The 14,837-nt window shown below is 45.9% G+C and overlaps 1 protein-coding gene across 14 annotated transcripts in view; it reads left to right on the top strand.

The window, feature by feature from the left end:
* RASAL2 (RAS protein activator like 2) overlaps nt 1-14,837 on the top strand; it is a 246,919-nt gene that overhangs the window by 222,779 nt on the left and 9,303 nt on the right. For 10 of the 14 annotated variants that reach the window (XM_075936872.1, XM_075936873.1, XM_075936875.1 and 7 more), the window contains 5 exons: nt 603-802; nt 1,370-2,231; nt 10,073-10,207; nt 12,251-12,453; nt 13,005-13,092. In XM_075936872.1, the coding sequence (XP_075792987.1) occupies nt 603-802; nt 1,370-2,231; nt 10,073-10,207; nt 12,251-12,453; nt 13,005-13,092 (1,488 nt within the window). The remainder of the gene's footprint in view (nt 1-602; nt 803-1,369; nt 2,232-10,072; nt 10,208-12,250; nt 12,454-13,004; nt 13,093-14,837) is intronic. The other 4 variants (XM_075936874.1, XM_075936869.1, XM_006126962.4 and 1 more) reach the window with 2 other exon arrangements.

Genomic DNA, 14,837 nt, shown 5'->3' with positions numbered 1-14,837 from the left:
TTTCATTTTAAATGCTGAAAGCCCCCTTAGCTTTTGGTAGGACCTTGGTACAAAAGATGGCATCAATGTAAAAGATGCCAAAAGGAGAAGCTGATGAAATGGAAACCTCTTTCCCCACAACCCTTTCAATTCTCTCCTGGATGCCTTGAATGCAATCCCCCCTTCTCTGTTGGCATGCATTTCTTTTACCACATGACCCCCTTTGCCTGGAAAGTTCCCTCCCATTAGCTGATTCTGTAGTCTCTGAATTCCCTTCAATTAGTAGTTACTATAGTTTTTACCTTGTCTCCACCCTGGATTTAGTTTGCTTTGCATGACAGTTTTGTGTTGGAATGGCAATAGTTTGGTTTTATTGAGCATGAATTTTATTTTTGGGAGTCAATCCTAATTTCTTTTCTATTTCCTTTTCTTTCCTCAATGTCTGCTGCACCCTGTTTCGTCTCCTTCATTCATCTCGTCGCCGTGGTTACGCTGCTCCGTAACAATGCATTATGGTCCTGCCATACCCACACACAAACACCTACCCTCCTTCCTTCCAACCTCCATCCCTCTGCATCGTTATCAAAAAATGGCGGATGTCGCGGTGCTTATTGTCCAATCAGGGTGAAAATTCCTTCCTACAGGCGACCGTGGCAAAACTTGGACCCCTCCCTCGCATTCTTGCTGATATCACCAAGTCAATGACCAATCCTACGCCAATACAGCAGCAGCTGCGGCGTTTCACCGAGCACAGCTCTAATCCAAATGTCAGTGGCAGTCTCTCCTCAGGGCTTCAGAAGATATTTGAGGACCCCACTGATGGGTATGTAACAGCTGGGGTTCGAGAGCAAATACAAAGCACAAGGGATGTGGGATCAGGCAGGTTATGTGATTATATTGAGGACCCCTGTCCAAACAATAGTCATGCCAGATTTTTAACTAGGTAAGTGTGACGACTCAGAATTGGTACCTGTAGTAGGGAGGCCAGGATCCCACTGAGATATGCCAGGACTAGTGCAATGATCTGTAAGGTTTGGACTTAGCCAGGATTCTGCTGTTTGCCTAAAGTCAGTGACCTTATACCACTGGCCAACCTGAGTAAAGTACAAGGAGATGGAAAGATCTAAACAAAGTATGTAGCTCAATACTAATCCTGTAAAGCGACTGAAATGCCTCGCTCTTAGAGATCAGATTGCCTTCCTAGTAGCATTGAGAAACGTGTATTCTGACTTGAAAAAGTAGAAAGCTCCGTAAAAGGAAATAATCTAGTTCCCTGAGGCTTTTTGAGAGAGAGGGAAGGGGGTTAATTGAGGTAGAAAGGCATCTCTGGAACAGATCTACTGGGATTGTGGCTGGTTAAAAATTAACCAAATGCTTGTCTGTTCCACAGTGACCCGCATAAACTGAAATCTCCAACCCAGGAAAATATAGATGGATATTTTCGAGGGAAAACCTTACTCTTGGTGCAGCAGGCATCCACCCAGAGCATGACTTCCTCGGACAAGGACGAGAGGGAGAGCATACTGCCCAATGGACGTAGCATCTCCCTCATGGACCTGCAGGACCCACATGCCACTCACAGCGATCCCGCATCCATCCTGCACGATGTGCCTTTGCGTCTGGCGGGCAGCCAGCTCTCCATAACACAGGTGGCCAACATCAAACAACTGCGGGAGACGCAGAGCACACCACAAAGCGCTCCCCAAGTCAGGAGACCGCTGCACCCAGCCTTGAATCAACAAGGCAGCCTCCAGCCCCTGTCCTTCCAGAACCCGGTTTACCAGCTCAATAACCCTCCTCCACCAATGCCAAAGGCCTCTGTGGACTCCAGCTTGGAGAACTTAAGTACTGCCAGCTCCCGGAGCCAAAGTAACAGTGAAGACTTCAAACTCAGCGGACCCAGCAACAGTAGCATGGAGGACTTCACCAAACGCAGCACGCAGAGTGAGGACTTCTCCAGGCGGCACACTGTGCCAGACAAGCATGTGCCGATGGCTCTGCCCCGTCAGAACAGCATTGGGCAGGCGCAGATCCGTAAAATGGACCTGGTTGGGTTGGGCGCCAAGGCCAAAGCCCCTCAGTCCCTGCCACACAGCGCTTCCTTGCGGAGCACCGGGAGCCTGTCGGCAGCCTCAGGTGCAATGGTGACAGAGCCAGTTCAGAATGGGAGCCGGTCTCGGCAGCAGTCCTCATCCTCCAGAGAAAGCCCTGTCCCAAAGGTGAGGGCAATTCAGCGGCAGCAGACGCAGCAGGTAGGAACAAAGTTCTTCTCCCAGATCTTGTCCATTTTCTGGGTTTGTGACCTTTGGTGGTAAACTGCCCATTTCAGCATTTTCCACTGACTGTATTTAAATGTGAAACAAGAAATGTGAGCTGATTCTAGTAATATGGGAGGAGGAGAGGCTTAAATGGTAAGAACAGCAGGCACAAGTGCTTGTTGGCTTCACTATCGTTACTAGCTTGGCTAGCAACTCTCACTTGTGAAATAAATGAGCACAAGATAATCAAATTAATATTTTAAGTCTGTGTTTCCAGTTTACCGTCATATTAGAAAAAGTGACAAACTTGTTTAAAGAAACAAACTGAAGAATTCCAGGAACAAAAAGCTTGTTTTCGAAAGCCAGGTATGATGTCTGAGAGTAGATTTCCCAACTTAAAAACAGGGAAATGAATCGATAAAAGCAGCATAGGATCCGGGTTGCCCAACTATTACGCAAATGCTCTGACCTCCACTACTGTCATCAATAATATCAGAATATGAACAAAATGAAAACACTTAATAGAAATACATATTTATGTATTCCTGATGCATATTGATTGACCTCATATGCAAATCCACATACTTAATTTTACCATAAATCAGTAACAGTATGCGTGTTTCATCTTACACAATTTGGTTCTTAACAAACAGCAATTGTATAACACCAGAAGATTTATCTGGTGTTGCTTAGGTCCTTAATTCAGATAAGTTTTGGGGCTTTTTTTCATTTAAATCCTTTGTCTTGAGTGAGGCTGGAGATGAGGGGTTCAGGATGCAGGCTGACCCCGGGAGAGAGAGCAACCCCAGCCCCCTCTCACCGCAGCAGTTTGGGGCCAGGTGAGAAGTGCCTGTCCATGGCTGCTGCACAGATGCAAGAGGGGTGCCTCTCCCCCAGCTTGGGCACAGACAAGCAGACACAAACAGATAAACTCTCTGAACTATATAGTAGATAGCTGTCTCTATCTCCACCCCTGCTCGGTCCTGGCCCAATGGGGTTATAGCTGTTCTGGTCACAATCTCAGGGCCCTTACTGCCCCCTATGGTCATTCTGCAGTATAATTGTCTCCTACCAGACCCCTTCCTTTCCATTTGACGAGAAACAATCAAATTCCAGGCACTTCCATCCCATTGTCCTGGCACAACCAAACACAAACCTTGCTTTAAGTTATGATAAGAGGAAACTGCCTACCAAATTTGGTCCTAGCTCTCACTGTTTAGGAGGAGTGCTTGAACAAATGGACTCACAAACCAGACTGACACACATTTCTAAAATATATAGTAAGATTTTACCAAAAAAGTGTCTGATAAATATTTAGATAATATAATGGTATCCTATAAATTGAAATATTTAAATACTGAAATTAAGGTAGCCTATACAAATGCCCAACAGTCCATAGCACAATCATCTTAACTCTGATCTATGAAGATGTCCTGTATTAATTTCTCTGCTCTATATTAGAACAGTGCATGTATGTTTATCATCTAGGCAGTGTAAGATTTATGATGTGCTTAAGTGTTGTTATCCATGATTTTACGTACTTGAGTTCCATAGTTAATTTGAAAGCAAAGTATACTCTTGTCATGCAATGACCTTATCTGGCTTTGAAATGAGGCTTTAAACTGGCAGCTTGAAATGCACAGGGAGGCAAAAGGAAGCCACTGCAGTTCTCTGACAACCGCTGTTATGTGATCATGCTGACACAGTAAGCAGGCCAGGTGGTTAGTTGCCTTTTGCACTAGCTGAATCTTCCAGGTGGTCTTCGCAGGTAGGTCCAATTAAAGGGCACTGCAGTGTCACATCCAGGAAGTCACAAAGGTGCAAGTGAGGACCCATGGCAAAGGAAAGCTGCAACCTCTTAGGTTTGATTTACACTTAGAAATTTTGTCAGCAGAGCTGTGTTGATTCAGAGTTTGAAAAAATCACACCCTTACCTGACAGCTCTAGTATGCTAAGCTGGTAGTGCAGACTTGACTTACGCCAGCCCAGCAGAAAAGTCCTTTGCTGGTGCCAGCTCTACCAGGAGAGCCTGTTGGTATTGCTCTACCAGTATAGGTATATTACACCAACAAACCCTTTTAAACGTAGACAAGGCCTTTTGCAATGTACGTCACCATACCTGGTGTCTGGGAACCCGAGAGCAATCAGTGCTTGAAAACTACCATGTGGTGTCTGCCTTTCACTACAGTACCTGATATCCGACATACTGAATCACAGAGCCAAGCTTATTAGGCAATGATACGTATACCAAAGAAATGAATCCCATGATGTTTGAAGTTTTTTATACTGTTTGTATGCCTGTCCCTGGGAGCTTGTCTCGTATGTGGGTATAGGCATGTTGATAGATATATTATGTTGGACGGTACCATAAATTACATGGTTAAGTCACTACTAGGTTTAAGCCCAGTATAATAGGAATTGTACTTGGAAATCCACTAACTGCTTTACTAATGCTTCAGCTGCCAGGTGAAACAGTTCTGCTGAGTTTCATTTTGTACTGCAAGTAATTCCTTATTAGAATTCCCTCTGGAAAAAGTTGGTTTCCTTGAGGCATTTTGCTGAAAATGACTAGAAAAATAAACATGCACATCTTGAGGGCCGTGGGACAGAGGAACATACAGGCTATTTTAAAAGCAGCCTTTTAAAAATATGACTGACGCTATTCTCCATCATATACACATGTATGGGTGTGCATGAATGGGAAAAACTACAGCTAACGCCTTTTGCATGTTTTTGAGAAATCTTTAGTTGACAGTTTGCAACCCCTTGAATAATCTCCTTTCGAGTCTGTTGCATCTTGAGTTACTGATCGCTGTATTTCTGTGAAGTAAAGCAGTTTCCTCCTCTTGCTAGAAATGACAGTCAAAGTGATGCTCCAGTCTTCCACCTTACACCTTCCCTCTCCTTTTATCCTTCAGCAATGTTGATGCCTTATAGCTACAGTCATCTTCAACAGACTGCATTTCCACTGGCCCTGTAGTTTAGGAAAGTGTCGGTTTTTTATGTGTCGCCCAGATTGTCACCCTTTCTTTTCTACACTGACTTTATTCACCAGTACAGTTAGTTTCCTTGTTTCCATCTCAAACACAGATCTCAATCTGGTCTGTTGTTTGGTATCCTAAAAAACTGAGATGCTTCTTGAGCTGTTCTGACTAGTGGCCAGCCTGTTCTTGGCACAAATTCCACTGCATGTTTTTAATTGCAAATATCACTGTGGAATTCTTTTTCTGGCTTTTTCTGGGTGATTTCTCTCTGAGTGTTGCTTTGTGAGTTTTGTTGTTATCAACTTCTTTGCAAGCTTCGTTTATTTTTGAGCACAGAGCAGTCCTGTTTGCTTGTCTGGGAGACATTAGCTTCTGCTTTCATTTGCATTTAGTGAATTAGGTGGGCGATAGAATTTTCAGCGGAATTTAGTTATATTAAATATCGAATAATTTCCCTCTGGCTTTTTTCACTTGGGACTTTTTTTTAGGGTGTCTTACCCTTTACCGCCTGCTTCTTTTTTGATCTTATAACTGTTTGTGCTGGGATTTGATTACTGAAAATATTCTCTTCTTCAATTTAAAGGTTAACTGGAAAGATATGCTGAGGAGTAAGAGGTCTGGAAAGGTGTCATTAATGCATTTTGTCCTGACCCTTGTGCTGTCTTATCCTTCTAGAACCAACATGAGAAGCAATTTTGTTTTTGTTAAGGATCAAAATCTTTCAGCCTTTCTAGCATTTCCCAGTGTCTGCCACAGTATTTACTCTGGAGAGGTGCTGATTGGTGGCAGAGCAGTCCATGGTTCATGTTCTCTCCTGCTGTCTCTGTCTCACAATAAATAATGTCAAGAGAAGCATCCATAAATTTGGGTAGCTACTAATAGCTGTATCAGTCATGCTGCCTCTGAGCAGGTTATTAACCTTTCCACCACAAATTTCTCTCTTTCCAGGCGGGGGACCGCCATCTCTGTCAAAGCCCTGAAATTCTCTCTGACCCCGCCCATTTTTCTTATCTCTACACCCATCACTGCCAAGGCTCCTTGTTGCTAGACTCAGCATATCATCTACTAAAGATAAGAGCCATTGCTGGTGGACCTCAGGTAACCCTTGAGCAGGTGACTGAGCGAGACTGAAGCGGGAAATCCTACCTAGATGTCTGCTTCGATAGTAGGCTGAGCAAACTCTTATTTTAAGAGATTATAACTCACTTGTAAAACATGCTTCCCTAAAACCTAGCAAGCAAGATCACAGCCCAACAACCCACTCGTGTTTTAAAATACCACATGAGACGACAATCTGAAATAGGATAGACTGTTACTTAGTATGTAAAGCTAGTGAAGTTCATTTACACATTTCAGTAGGAGGGGTAAAAATGACTCAGAATTTAGCTTAATGTGTTCCTCAGTCATTCATATTTTTGGTTTAGTCAAATGACTCCACTAAGCTATTAAGTCAAAAACCCCACGCTCCTCCAGGAAAGCTGTTGCTCCTAGCAGAATAAGCGCATCAGTTGGTGTTCTGTTGCCATCCACGCAAGGTGACTAATAACACTGTTCTCGTAACCCTCTGTTCATCTGTGTAGCCGCACACCCCCTTTTGTGTTCCACAAAAGGAAGCAGCGCTGCTGAGAGATGTTGGCATCCAAAGCCCTCCACAGAAGGGCCTTGGGCTTCATTCTAGATCCCTGAGTTCTGCCCCTGTTGCACAGAAGCAGCTTGCTGGGTTCCCTCAGCATGTCTGAGGTGTAGTCTTCTGGGGCCTCACTACATTGTGCCCCTTCTTGTCTTCTCCCCCCCGTGGCAGGCGTGTGGACTTTGCCTGAGAACCTGGCTAGAGAATGGCAAGAGCAGCTGGGCCCTAACAAAAGCATCACTCAGCCTCAGTAGCAGCCCCACCTCTGTGTCTAGTTGGCCCCAGAGGTGAAGAACTCTCAGAATGCCGAAGGAGCTGCTGATCTGGAGAGCGATGAAAGTGGTTTCCAGTGGTTTGTCTGAATCTGCACTGACTCCAGTGGGGAAGAGACTATAGTTGTCTCCTTCCCCACCTCAAAGCAGCTGCTACCAGCACTATTGTGTGAGGTGCCCTGCCCAGTCCACAGTGATCCTCTTTTCTTGTCTGTCGGTAGCAGTACCACAGGAGATGTAGGTTGTGTAGTTGGTCAGACTCCGGCTCAGGACTGCCTTCTTCTTAGAGGAAGCCCCTCCACGTTAACAAGAAGTCACTTCAGCATGTGATATGATCTTCCACCCTCAGCAAGCACTGGGTTTGTCTGCTCTGTGGCGTAACTTTAGGCCCTTTTTACAGGGAAGTGTTTGAGCGTCCAGATTTATCCGCACAGCTGTCATAGTTACCCATATTCTTTCTACTCGGCGAGTGATCCTTCGTAATAGGAAGACCTATTTAGAGAGAAGAACAAAATTGTTTTCTCCCCAGCAATGAGCAGATATTAGGGTTGCCAGGTGTCCGGTTTTGAACTGGACAGTCCAGTATTTGAGCTTTCTGTTGGGAAACAAATTGAGAAAATATCAGATATATAAATGTCTGGTATTTTCTAATGAAATAAGTTTTATTATTATCCTCATGAGTATCAGTACGTAGTTGTGCACTGCCTGGCTGGTAGACATGCTCACACTGCGTGAACGTGTCTACCAGCCAGGCAGTGCGCAACTACGCAGTAGAGGGGCAGCGGGGCCAGGGCAGGATGGAATCCCCAGGGCCAGACTCGCCCATGCACTCCGCCGGTACCGTGCACGGTACGGGCAGCGCCCCGAGATCTGCGTGCACCTGGGCCCGCCCTGCTTCCCACCAGTCATCCCCCCTGATCTCCCCTGGCCAGCCCCACTGCTCCCCACCAGCTGATTCCCCCCTGCTCTCCCCTTATTCCCCCCCCCCCGCCAGCCCTGCTCCCCCTGACCTCCTTCCAGCCAGCCCTGCTCCCCGCCGACCGGTCATTCCCCTCCTCTTCCCCCCCCCACCCCACCGATCTCCCCCAACCAGCCCTGCTCTCCACCGGCCGGTTCCCCCCGATCGCCCCTGCCAGCCCCACTCCCCTTGAACTCCTCCCAGCCAGCCCTGCTCCCCACCAGCCGGTTCCCTCCCCCGATCTCCCCCAGCCAGCCCCGCTCCCCCGACTTGCTCCCAACCAGCCCTTCTCCCCCCCCCCCACCCCGTCTGAGATCAAGTGTGTCTGGTATTTTTGTCAAAACCCTCTGGCAACCCTAGATATTGTCCTTAATGCTGCTACCAAAACAAAGCATCAAACTGCCATGTTTGATGGAACAAAGGAACTCAGGCTGAGGGGAAAACATTATTTTCAAGTTTCTCAAAGTGGGGATAAGGGATACAAAGTACTGGTGCTTCCCACGCAGCTATATTTCACGGAGTTTAGAAATTCCAGGCATTTGTGCTTGTATTCTCCTCTATGGCCCAACAAGGGAACCCACCTTCTGGATTCCAGCTCCCCAGCCATCACTGCGCTTGGAGAAAGATGCACATCTCTATCCCTTCCGATTGGGGTACCTCCAAGCTGAGCAATTCCCTGCCTTCACCGTTGTGTTCCTAGCAAAGGCAAGCTGCCCCACTTAGCTACCCTTCATAGCAGGTTGGTAACCAGTGTGCCTGCCTGCAAAGATGGGCACCACATGGATGGCACAAGCCTATTTTATTCTGAAGATAAAAGCACTACAGAGAAAACATTCAAAAGCCATACAAGAACCTACATGCTTGTTGATAAGCTTGCCCAAAATCACCCCAACTCTACCATGGGTGTGACAGGAGCAGGCCTTAACACCTCACCTAAGAGGTTTTCTTGAGGCACCACAGACTCCGCTCAAAACACGCACAATCTTGTGGGATCTCAGTTACCTTGTCCTTCCAACTGTTTCCTAAGGATTGGGGCCCTCTGTACCCAGGATCCAGTCATTTACAGTATCAGGAAGGCATTCCCCCACCCCCAGCTTGTTTAAAACCATTCTTTTTATCCAAAAATCCTTTGTCTTGATTCCTGGAGAATCCAGTTTGAACTATTATTTGTGGACCTTTGAAAGGAGAAGCTTTGAAGGGCTGATAACCAGAGGGATTACATTAGCATCTCCCTTCTGCTAGAGGAGTTCACATACAGTTCCACAATAACACACACAGTTGCATTTTAATACAATGGACCTCAAAGGTATTAAAGCAAAACTGCATCTCAAGTGAACCCTTCAGTTCTTCAAAGTAACAAATCTGCCAATGACAAGCAAGCGCCAAATACAAACTTCAGGGCTTTACATGTTGTATTAGGGACACTGCAGAGGCCTTACCGGGAAGCTAGAAGGAAAAGTAGAAGGTGAATATGGCCAAGATCCAGTCAGTACAAAATAAAAAGAGGAAAGTGCATCTGTGAGCAGTTAGCATCTCAGCAAGCACGGAAAGGTCATTGCCTCAAATGCAAGCCCACCTCCTTTCTGAAGTATCTCGTACTGTCTTTAATCTTCTTTATGAGAGACTGAAACCACAATACTCCTGGACTCTGGTGTGTGTTGTCTGATTTGTTGTGTGCATGCCCTCACTTCCCCTCCTTATCCCTAAAGAGTGTGCAGTTGTTTTAGGAAGGCAACTGTGACTGAGGTGAAAGGGAAGCTGTGTGCATAGGTGCAATGCAGAGAAGTGTCTTTCTCATTAAACTGTTCCTGGGCTGAAGTATAGTATGTGTCCAGAGTATTTCTGGAAGGGAGAGACAGTGGGGAGCTTTTGATGCTGCTGGATTCCAGGTGGTCTTCTCCCTCCATTTTTCTGCTCTGAATATGTTTGACTGCAGAACCAGGCAGTACATGATTTCTTTGACAAATGCTTACAGCCCTCTCTGCTCCCAGGTTCAGTCACCCGTGGATTCAGCCACAATGTCGCCAGTAGAAAGGACAGCTGCCTGGGTTCTGAATAACGGGCAGTATGACGAGGAAGAGGTGGATGCAGAGCAGCAGCAAGATGAAATCAAGCATGCTGAGAAGGTATTCGCAATGTGCACTCTCCAGCCTGAGCTCTCAGAGCAGAGACCTTCACAGCAGCAAGCTGGACTGTTCACAATGGTGGCATTCCCTGTTGGGCCAGAATCTGACTTTCCAATGAAACTGTTACTGACAGAGTTTTCGCTTCCAATGTGAAAAGGGTTTTCTTCTAATCCCCATCCTGCAGAGGCTTTCTCCCCCACCCCCACCCCCCCACCCCCCCACCCCAGCTAGTGCATTGCATGGCTTCCGACCGTAGAGCTAATCCAGTTCATAGGCATGTTGGGATGGTTGCAAGCTTAGTCTGAAACCCTTGTCAAACACCTCTACAGACTAAAACAGCCTTGTAAATATACTTACAGCTGATGCTTGCTGTTTACTTCCATCATATTTTAAGACAGAAAATATTGGCCTTATATAAATCCATAGTACACCCCATCTTGAAAACTGCATGCAGATGTGGTCGCTCCATCTCTAAAAAAGATGAATTCGAATTGGCAAAGGTTCAAAAAAGGGTAACAAAAATCATTAGAAGTGTGTAACGGCTTCCATATGAGGAGTAACTAATAAGACTAGGACTTTAAAGCTTGAAAAAGGGATGTCTAAGGGGGATATGGTACAGGTCTATAAAATCATGACTGGTGTGGAGAAAGTAAATAAGGAAGTGTTATTTATTCCTTTTGATAATGCAGGAAGTAGGGGTCACCAAATGAAATTAATAGGCAGCAGGTATAAAACAAAAAAATATTTTTTTCACACAACACATAAGTCAACCCATGGAACTCCTTGACAGAGGATGTTGCGAAGGCCAAGATTATAACAAAGTTTAAAAAACAACAACCATGTGTTCATGGAAAATCTATCAATGGGTCTTAGCCAGGATGGGTAGGAATGGTATCCATAGTGGTATCCATAGTCTCTGTTGTTCAGAAGCTGGAACTGGGCAAGAAGGGATGTTTATCAGTCCTGTTCATTCCCTCTTGGGCACCTGGGTATTGGCCACTGTCAGAAGACAGGATGGACAAGTAACACTGGTCCTAGGGATGTTCTACCAGCTCAGTGTTCTAATGTTTGTGTGAATTTTAGGGGTCATGAAGATAAGTCCGATTATTAGCCAGAGCAAGGATTAGTGTGGGCACGTAGCATGCTTCTTTGCAACCGTCAAGTTCTTCCTGTGTTGGGCTTCACCTGACCAAAATGCCCGTTGTTGTGTTGTGCACGACTGTCCACCTCTTTCACATTTGTAATTTCAAATATATTTGAAAAAATGTGAGTTTCCTCACTTCTGTCTGTAGTGTAGTATGTTCCCGAGCATTTAATTGCCAGATCTGTGTACCACAACAGTGTGCATTATTTTCCAAATACGAGTGCAGGCGTACAGGTGTCACAGTGTTGTAAGCTCCTAGATACATTTTTTCTTTTTTTCTTTGCTGGGCAAAAATAAAAATAAACTAGAGTTTTAGGAATAATGAAGAACCTATAACAGAAGAGTGAAATGCATGTATGTCGATGCCTTTATTGGAGGAGAATGACCAGAAGGAGCAATCAGGAGAGAGAATGGAATTTCAGGAAAGTAAACTCCCCTGAGGCTCTGTTGTACTGCATGTTAATGTGCTAGGCATCTGGACATCTGGCTTCAAACCTTCATTAGGTCTGAAAGGAAAATGCGTTGTTTAGATCCCAGCCTAATCTAGAGTGAATGTTTGTTCACATCAGAAAACCACCCTAGAGATCAGCACTAGTAGCAGTTTCTGTGTGAGAGGCTTGGGGGAGTTGTTCCATCTGGACTGAGGTGCTGTGTGGATGCCCAGCTGTGGGGTAGAAGGGGCAATGTAGGGCAATATTAGGAAATGTGACGAGTTGTGCGAGTAAGAGATTGCAGTGTGGTAGTCCATAGTTGGCCACAGAGACTGGTTCTAGCCCTTCCTGTCATTTCCCTCATTTTCTGTGTTGTTAAAGAAAACAATACAGACCACACACAGATATCTGACCACCTCACCCTGCTCCCTTTGTTTCTGATTCTGTCCCTCCCACTCCTGCCTGTAGTACGAGCAAGAGATAGCCAAGCTGAAGGATCGTCTGAAAGTGTCGAGCCGACGACTAGAGGAGTACGAGCGGCGTCTGCTGGTGCAGGAGCAGCAAATGCAGAAGCTGCTGATGGAATACAAGACGAGGTTGGAAGATAGTGAGGATCGACTTCGCCGGCAGCAGGAGGAGAAGGACAGTCAAATGAAAAGTATCATTAGCAGGTGAGAGGAGGGTGCCCTTTTTAGCTTTGGTGGAAAGCAAGCCGAGTATGAAGAAACCCAACTGATTAACCTATTCCTTTGTGACAAAAGCATAATACTTTGCAGATAGCTCTTGTCCTCAGCTGCACTCCACAGCACTTGTCAAGTGGTCTCATCCCCATTTTACAGATGGAGAAACTAAGACACAGAAGTTAAGTGACGTAAACGCAGAGCTGGGGAAAGACTCAAAGACCTTCACTGTTAAGGCTCTGCTCTACTCATTAGGCAGACCACCCTGCTTTAAAAAGGGAAAGCGATCCTTTTCAAGGGTGGGTTCCAAGCACTGGAATCAGTGGTCCTGTCACTATTCAGAGCGGTTGAATTTTGGCATGGTGCTCACGTAAGGGTTGAGTTTAACCAACTGAAGTTGACAGAGGGGCCAATTGTCTGCAGAATATTCATCTTGAAAGGAAGAGAGACAGTGGTTGGGTGGATTTGTTTTCATTACACTTGCATTGTCTGAAACACTCTAGGATTGTATTAAAGTTTCCCGATCCCTTTCAATGTCCCAGGCTAATGGCAGTCGAAGAGGAGCTGAAGAAGGACCATGCTGAGATGCAAGCAGTCATTGATGCAAAGCAGAAAATTATAGATGCACAGGTAAGGCGTTTTGGATCTCCAAGAATGAAGCATTTCACATACAGAAACCATTAGTCCCCATCCTTGTGTCCCACGCAGCTGCTACTCTGTAGCCCCCAGCATTATTGTCTCGCTCCCAAACCAGCATCAGGCCACAGCATTGCACAAATTACTTGCCTCCTTCAAGGAGATAATTCTGCTTTCACTGAACAAAGACTCCGGCATTGATCGCCGGTGTGATGCAGTATGCTATGTGGTTAACTGAGGCCTCTAAGAAAGAAGCACTGGCTATTCATGCCACAGGAGGTGTTATTCCAAGACTGACTACAAACACAGTCAGCTGATGTCAAACACCGGACTCTAGCAGTATATTGTGCAATGCTACACAGCAACAGCTCACTTGCCTTGGCTGATGCAGGTTAGCTGTGAGAGGGAATTAGTGGGTGAGGCATGGAGGTGTAATTAATGCAGTTCTACTCTTCCAGGGAGTATAGCTTGAGATCTCTATGGCTTTCCTTCTGCATCAGTGCTCCCTCCATAGAACCTAAACTGATAAACTACACAACCAGTTTGATCTCTACTGGCTGCATTGTGCTTGTGAGACTGTTTGTCAAGTGCCCCTCATGCTCAAGAGTGTAGAAAACTCTCCTGCTTCCATGTGTGTTAGTGGTTAGTGTCACTTCCTAGTTCGTTTTTAAGCATTTAACTTCAAAAGATGCACGTAACAACAGTGTCCCAGGCGGGTTCAGAGTCATCGCCCTTCATGCAGGCTGGAAGGGCCAGAGCCACTGAGCTGCACTAGGAATTTCTCACCCTCGACATCCATGATCTATTAGTCTAGACGGAGACGCTGTTGGTGTATTACAGTAGAAGTGTGAGCAGGGAGGAAAGGGTACGTGCTAGCCATTTGTTTCCATTATGGACAGTACATAATGCAAAGAGGTCTCAAGACTTTGTGGTAGCAGAACTGTTCTATTTTGTAATCCTGAAAAGTTTCAGCCCCTGAGGAGGAACCCTTGTGTGTGCTGCCCCCACCACCCTGGCGCACTTTTCTGGGGCTACTCCTTAATGATACTAGACTTGAAAACTAAAGAATATGACTTCTGCCCTCTAATATGTACAGATCACTTGAGTACAGAACCGTGGCCCTGGCGTTATCTCCAGCGCTCAGATGGTCAGACATCTAGGCTAAGAAGATAATCCTGCTGCAATTTACACATACCTGGGCCCCCTCCACCTTCAGGATGTTCTACTGTGGATGCCAGAATGGAAGTCTCCCTCCTGTGATGTAGCTTACCTGAGCGGGAGGATAGAAGCCTTTCTCAAAACCTAGAAGGAGAGAGGAGAACATGAGGGGCTTAAACTTCATTTTTTGACTCTTGTGAAGAAAGCAGAATAATAGACTAGGAATGTTAAACTGATTAATCAGCTAATCGAGTAGTCGATGGAATTTCCATCAACTGCTCAGTTAGTCAATAAGGGGGGAAGCTGCAGAGCTGCAGCAGGGTTAGCTCCCAGCACCGGGAGCTAACCCCACTGCGGTTCTGCCTTTTCAGTGTATTAAGAGGCACCCAGGCTCTTAATACATTTAAAAGGAAGAGGCAAGGGCGGTCAGGGACCTGAGCAGGAGCTGAGAATCAGCTGTCTGGGCTCTCCTCGGTCCCAGATGCTGCATCTTTGCCTCCTCTGCCCCCCACAGAGAAGGTGCTGGGGGGAACCAGCTTTTAAGCTGGCTCCTCCCAGCACCTGCTCCTGCTCTTCCCCCC

The sequence above is a fragment of the Pelodiscus sinensis genome, chromosome 9 (genome assembly GCF_049634645.1).
Source record: "Pelodiscus sinensis isolate JC-2024 chromosome 9, ASM4963464v1, whole genome shotgun sequence".
Classification (NCBI taxonomy): Eukaryota; Metazoa; Chordata; order Testudines; family Trionychidae; genus Pelodiscus; species Pelodiscus sinensis.
The sequence above is the reverse complement of the archived record's forward strand: the minus strand, read 5'-3'. Positions and strand labels throughout refer to the sequence as shown.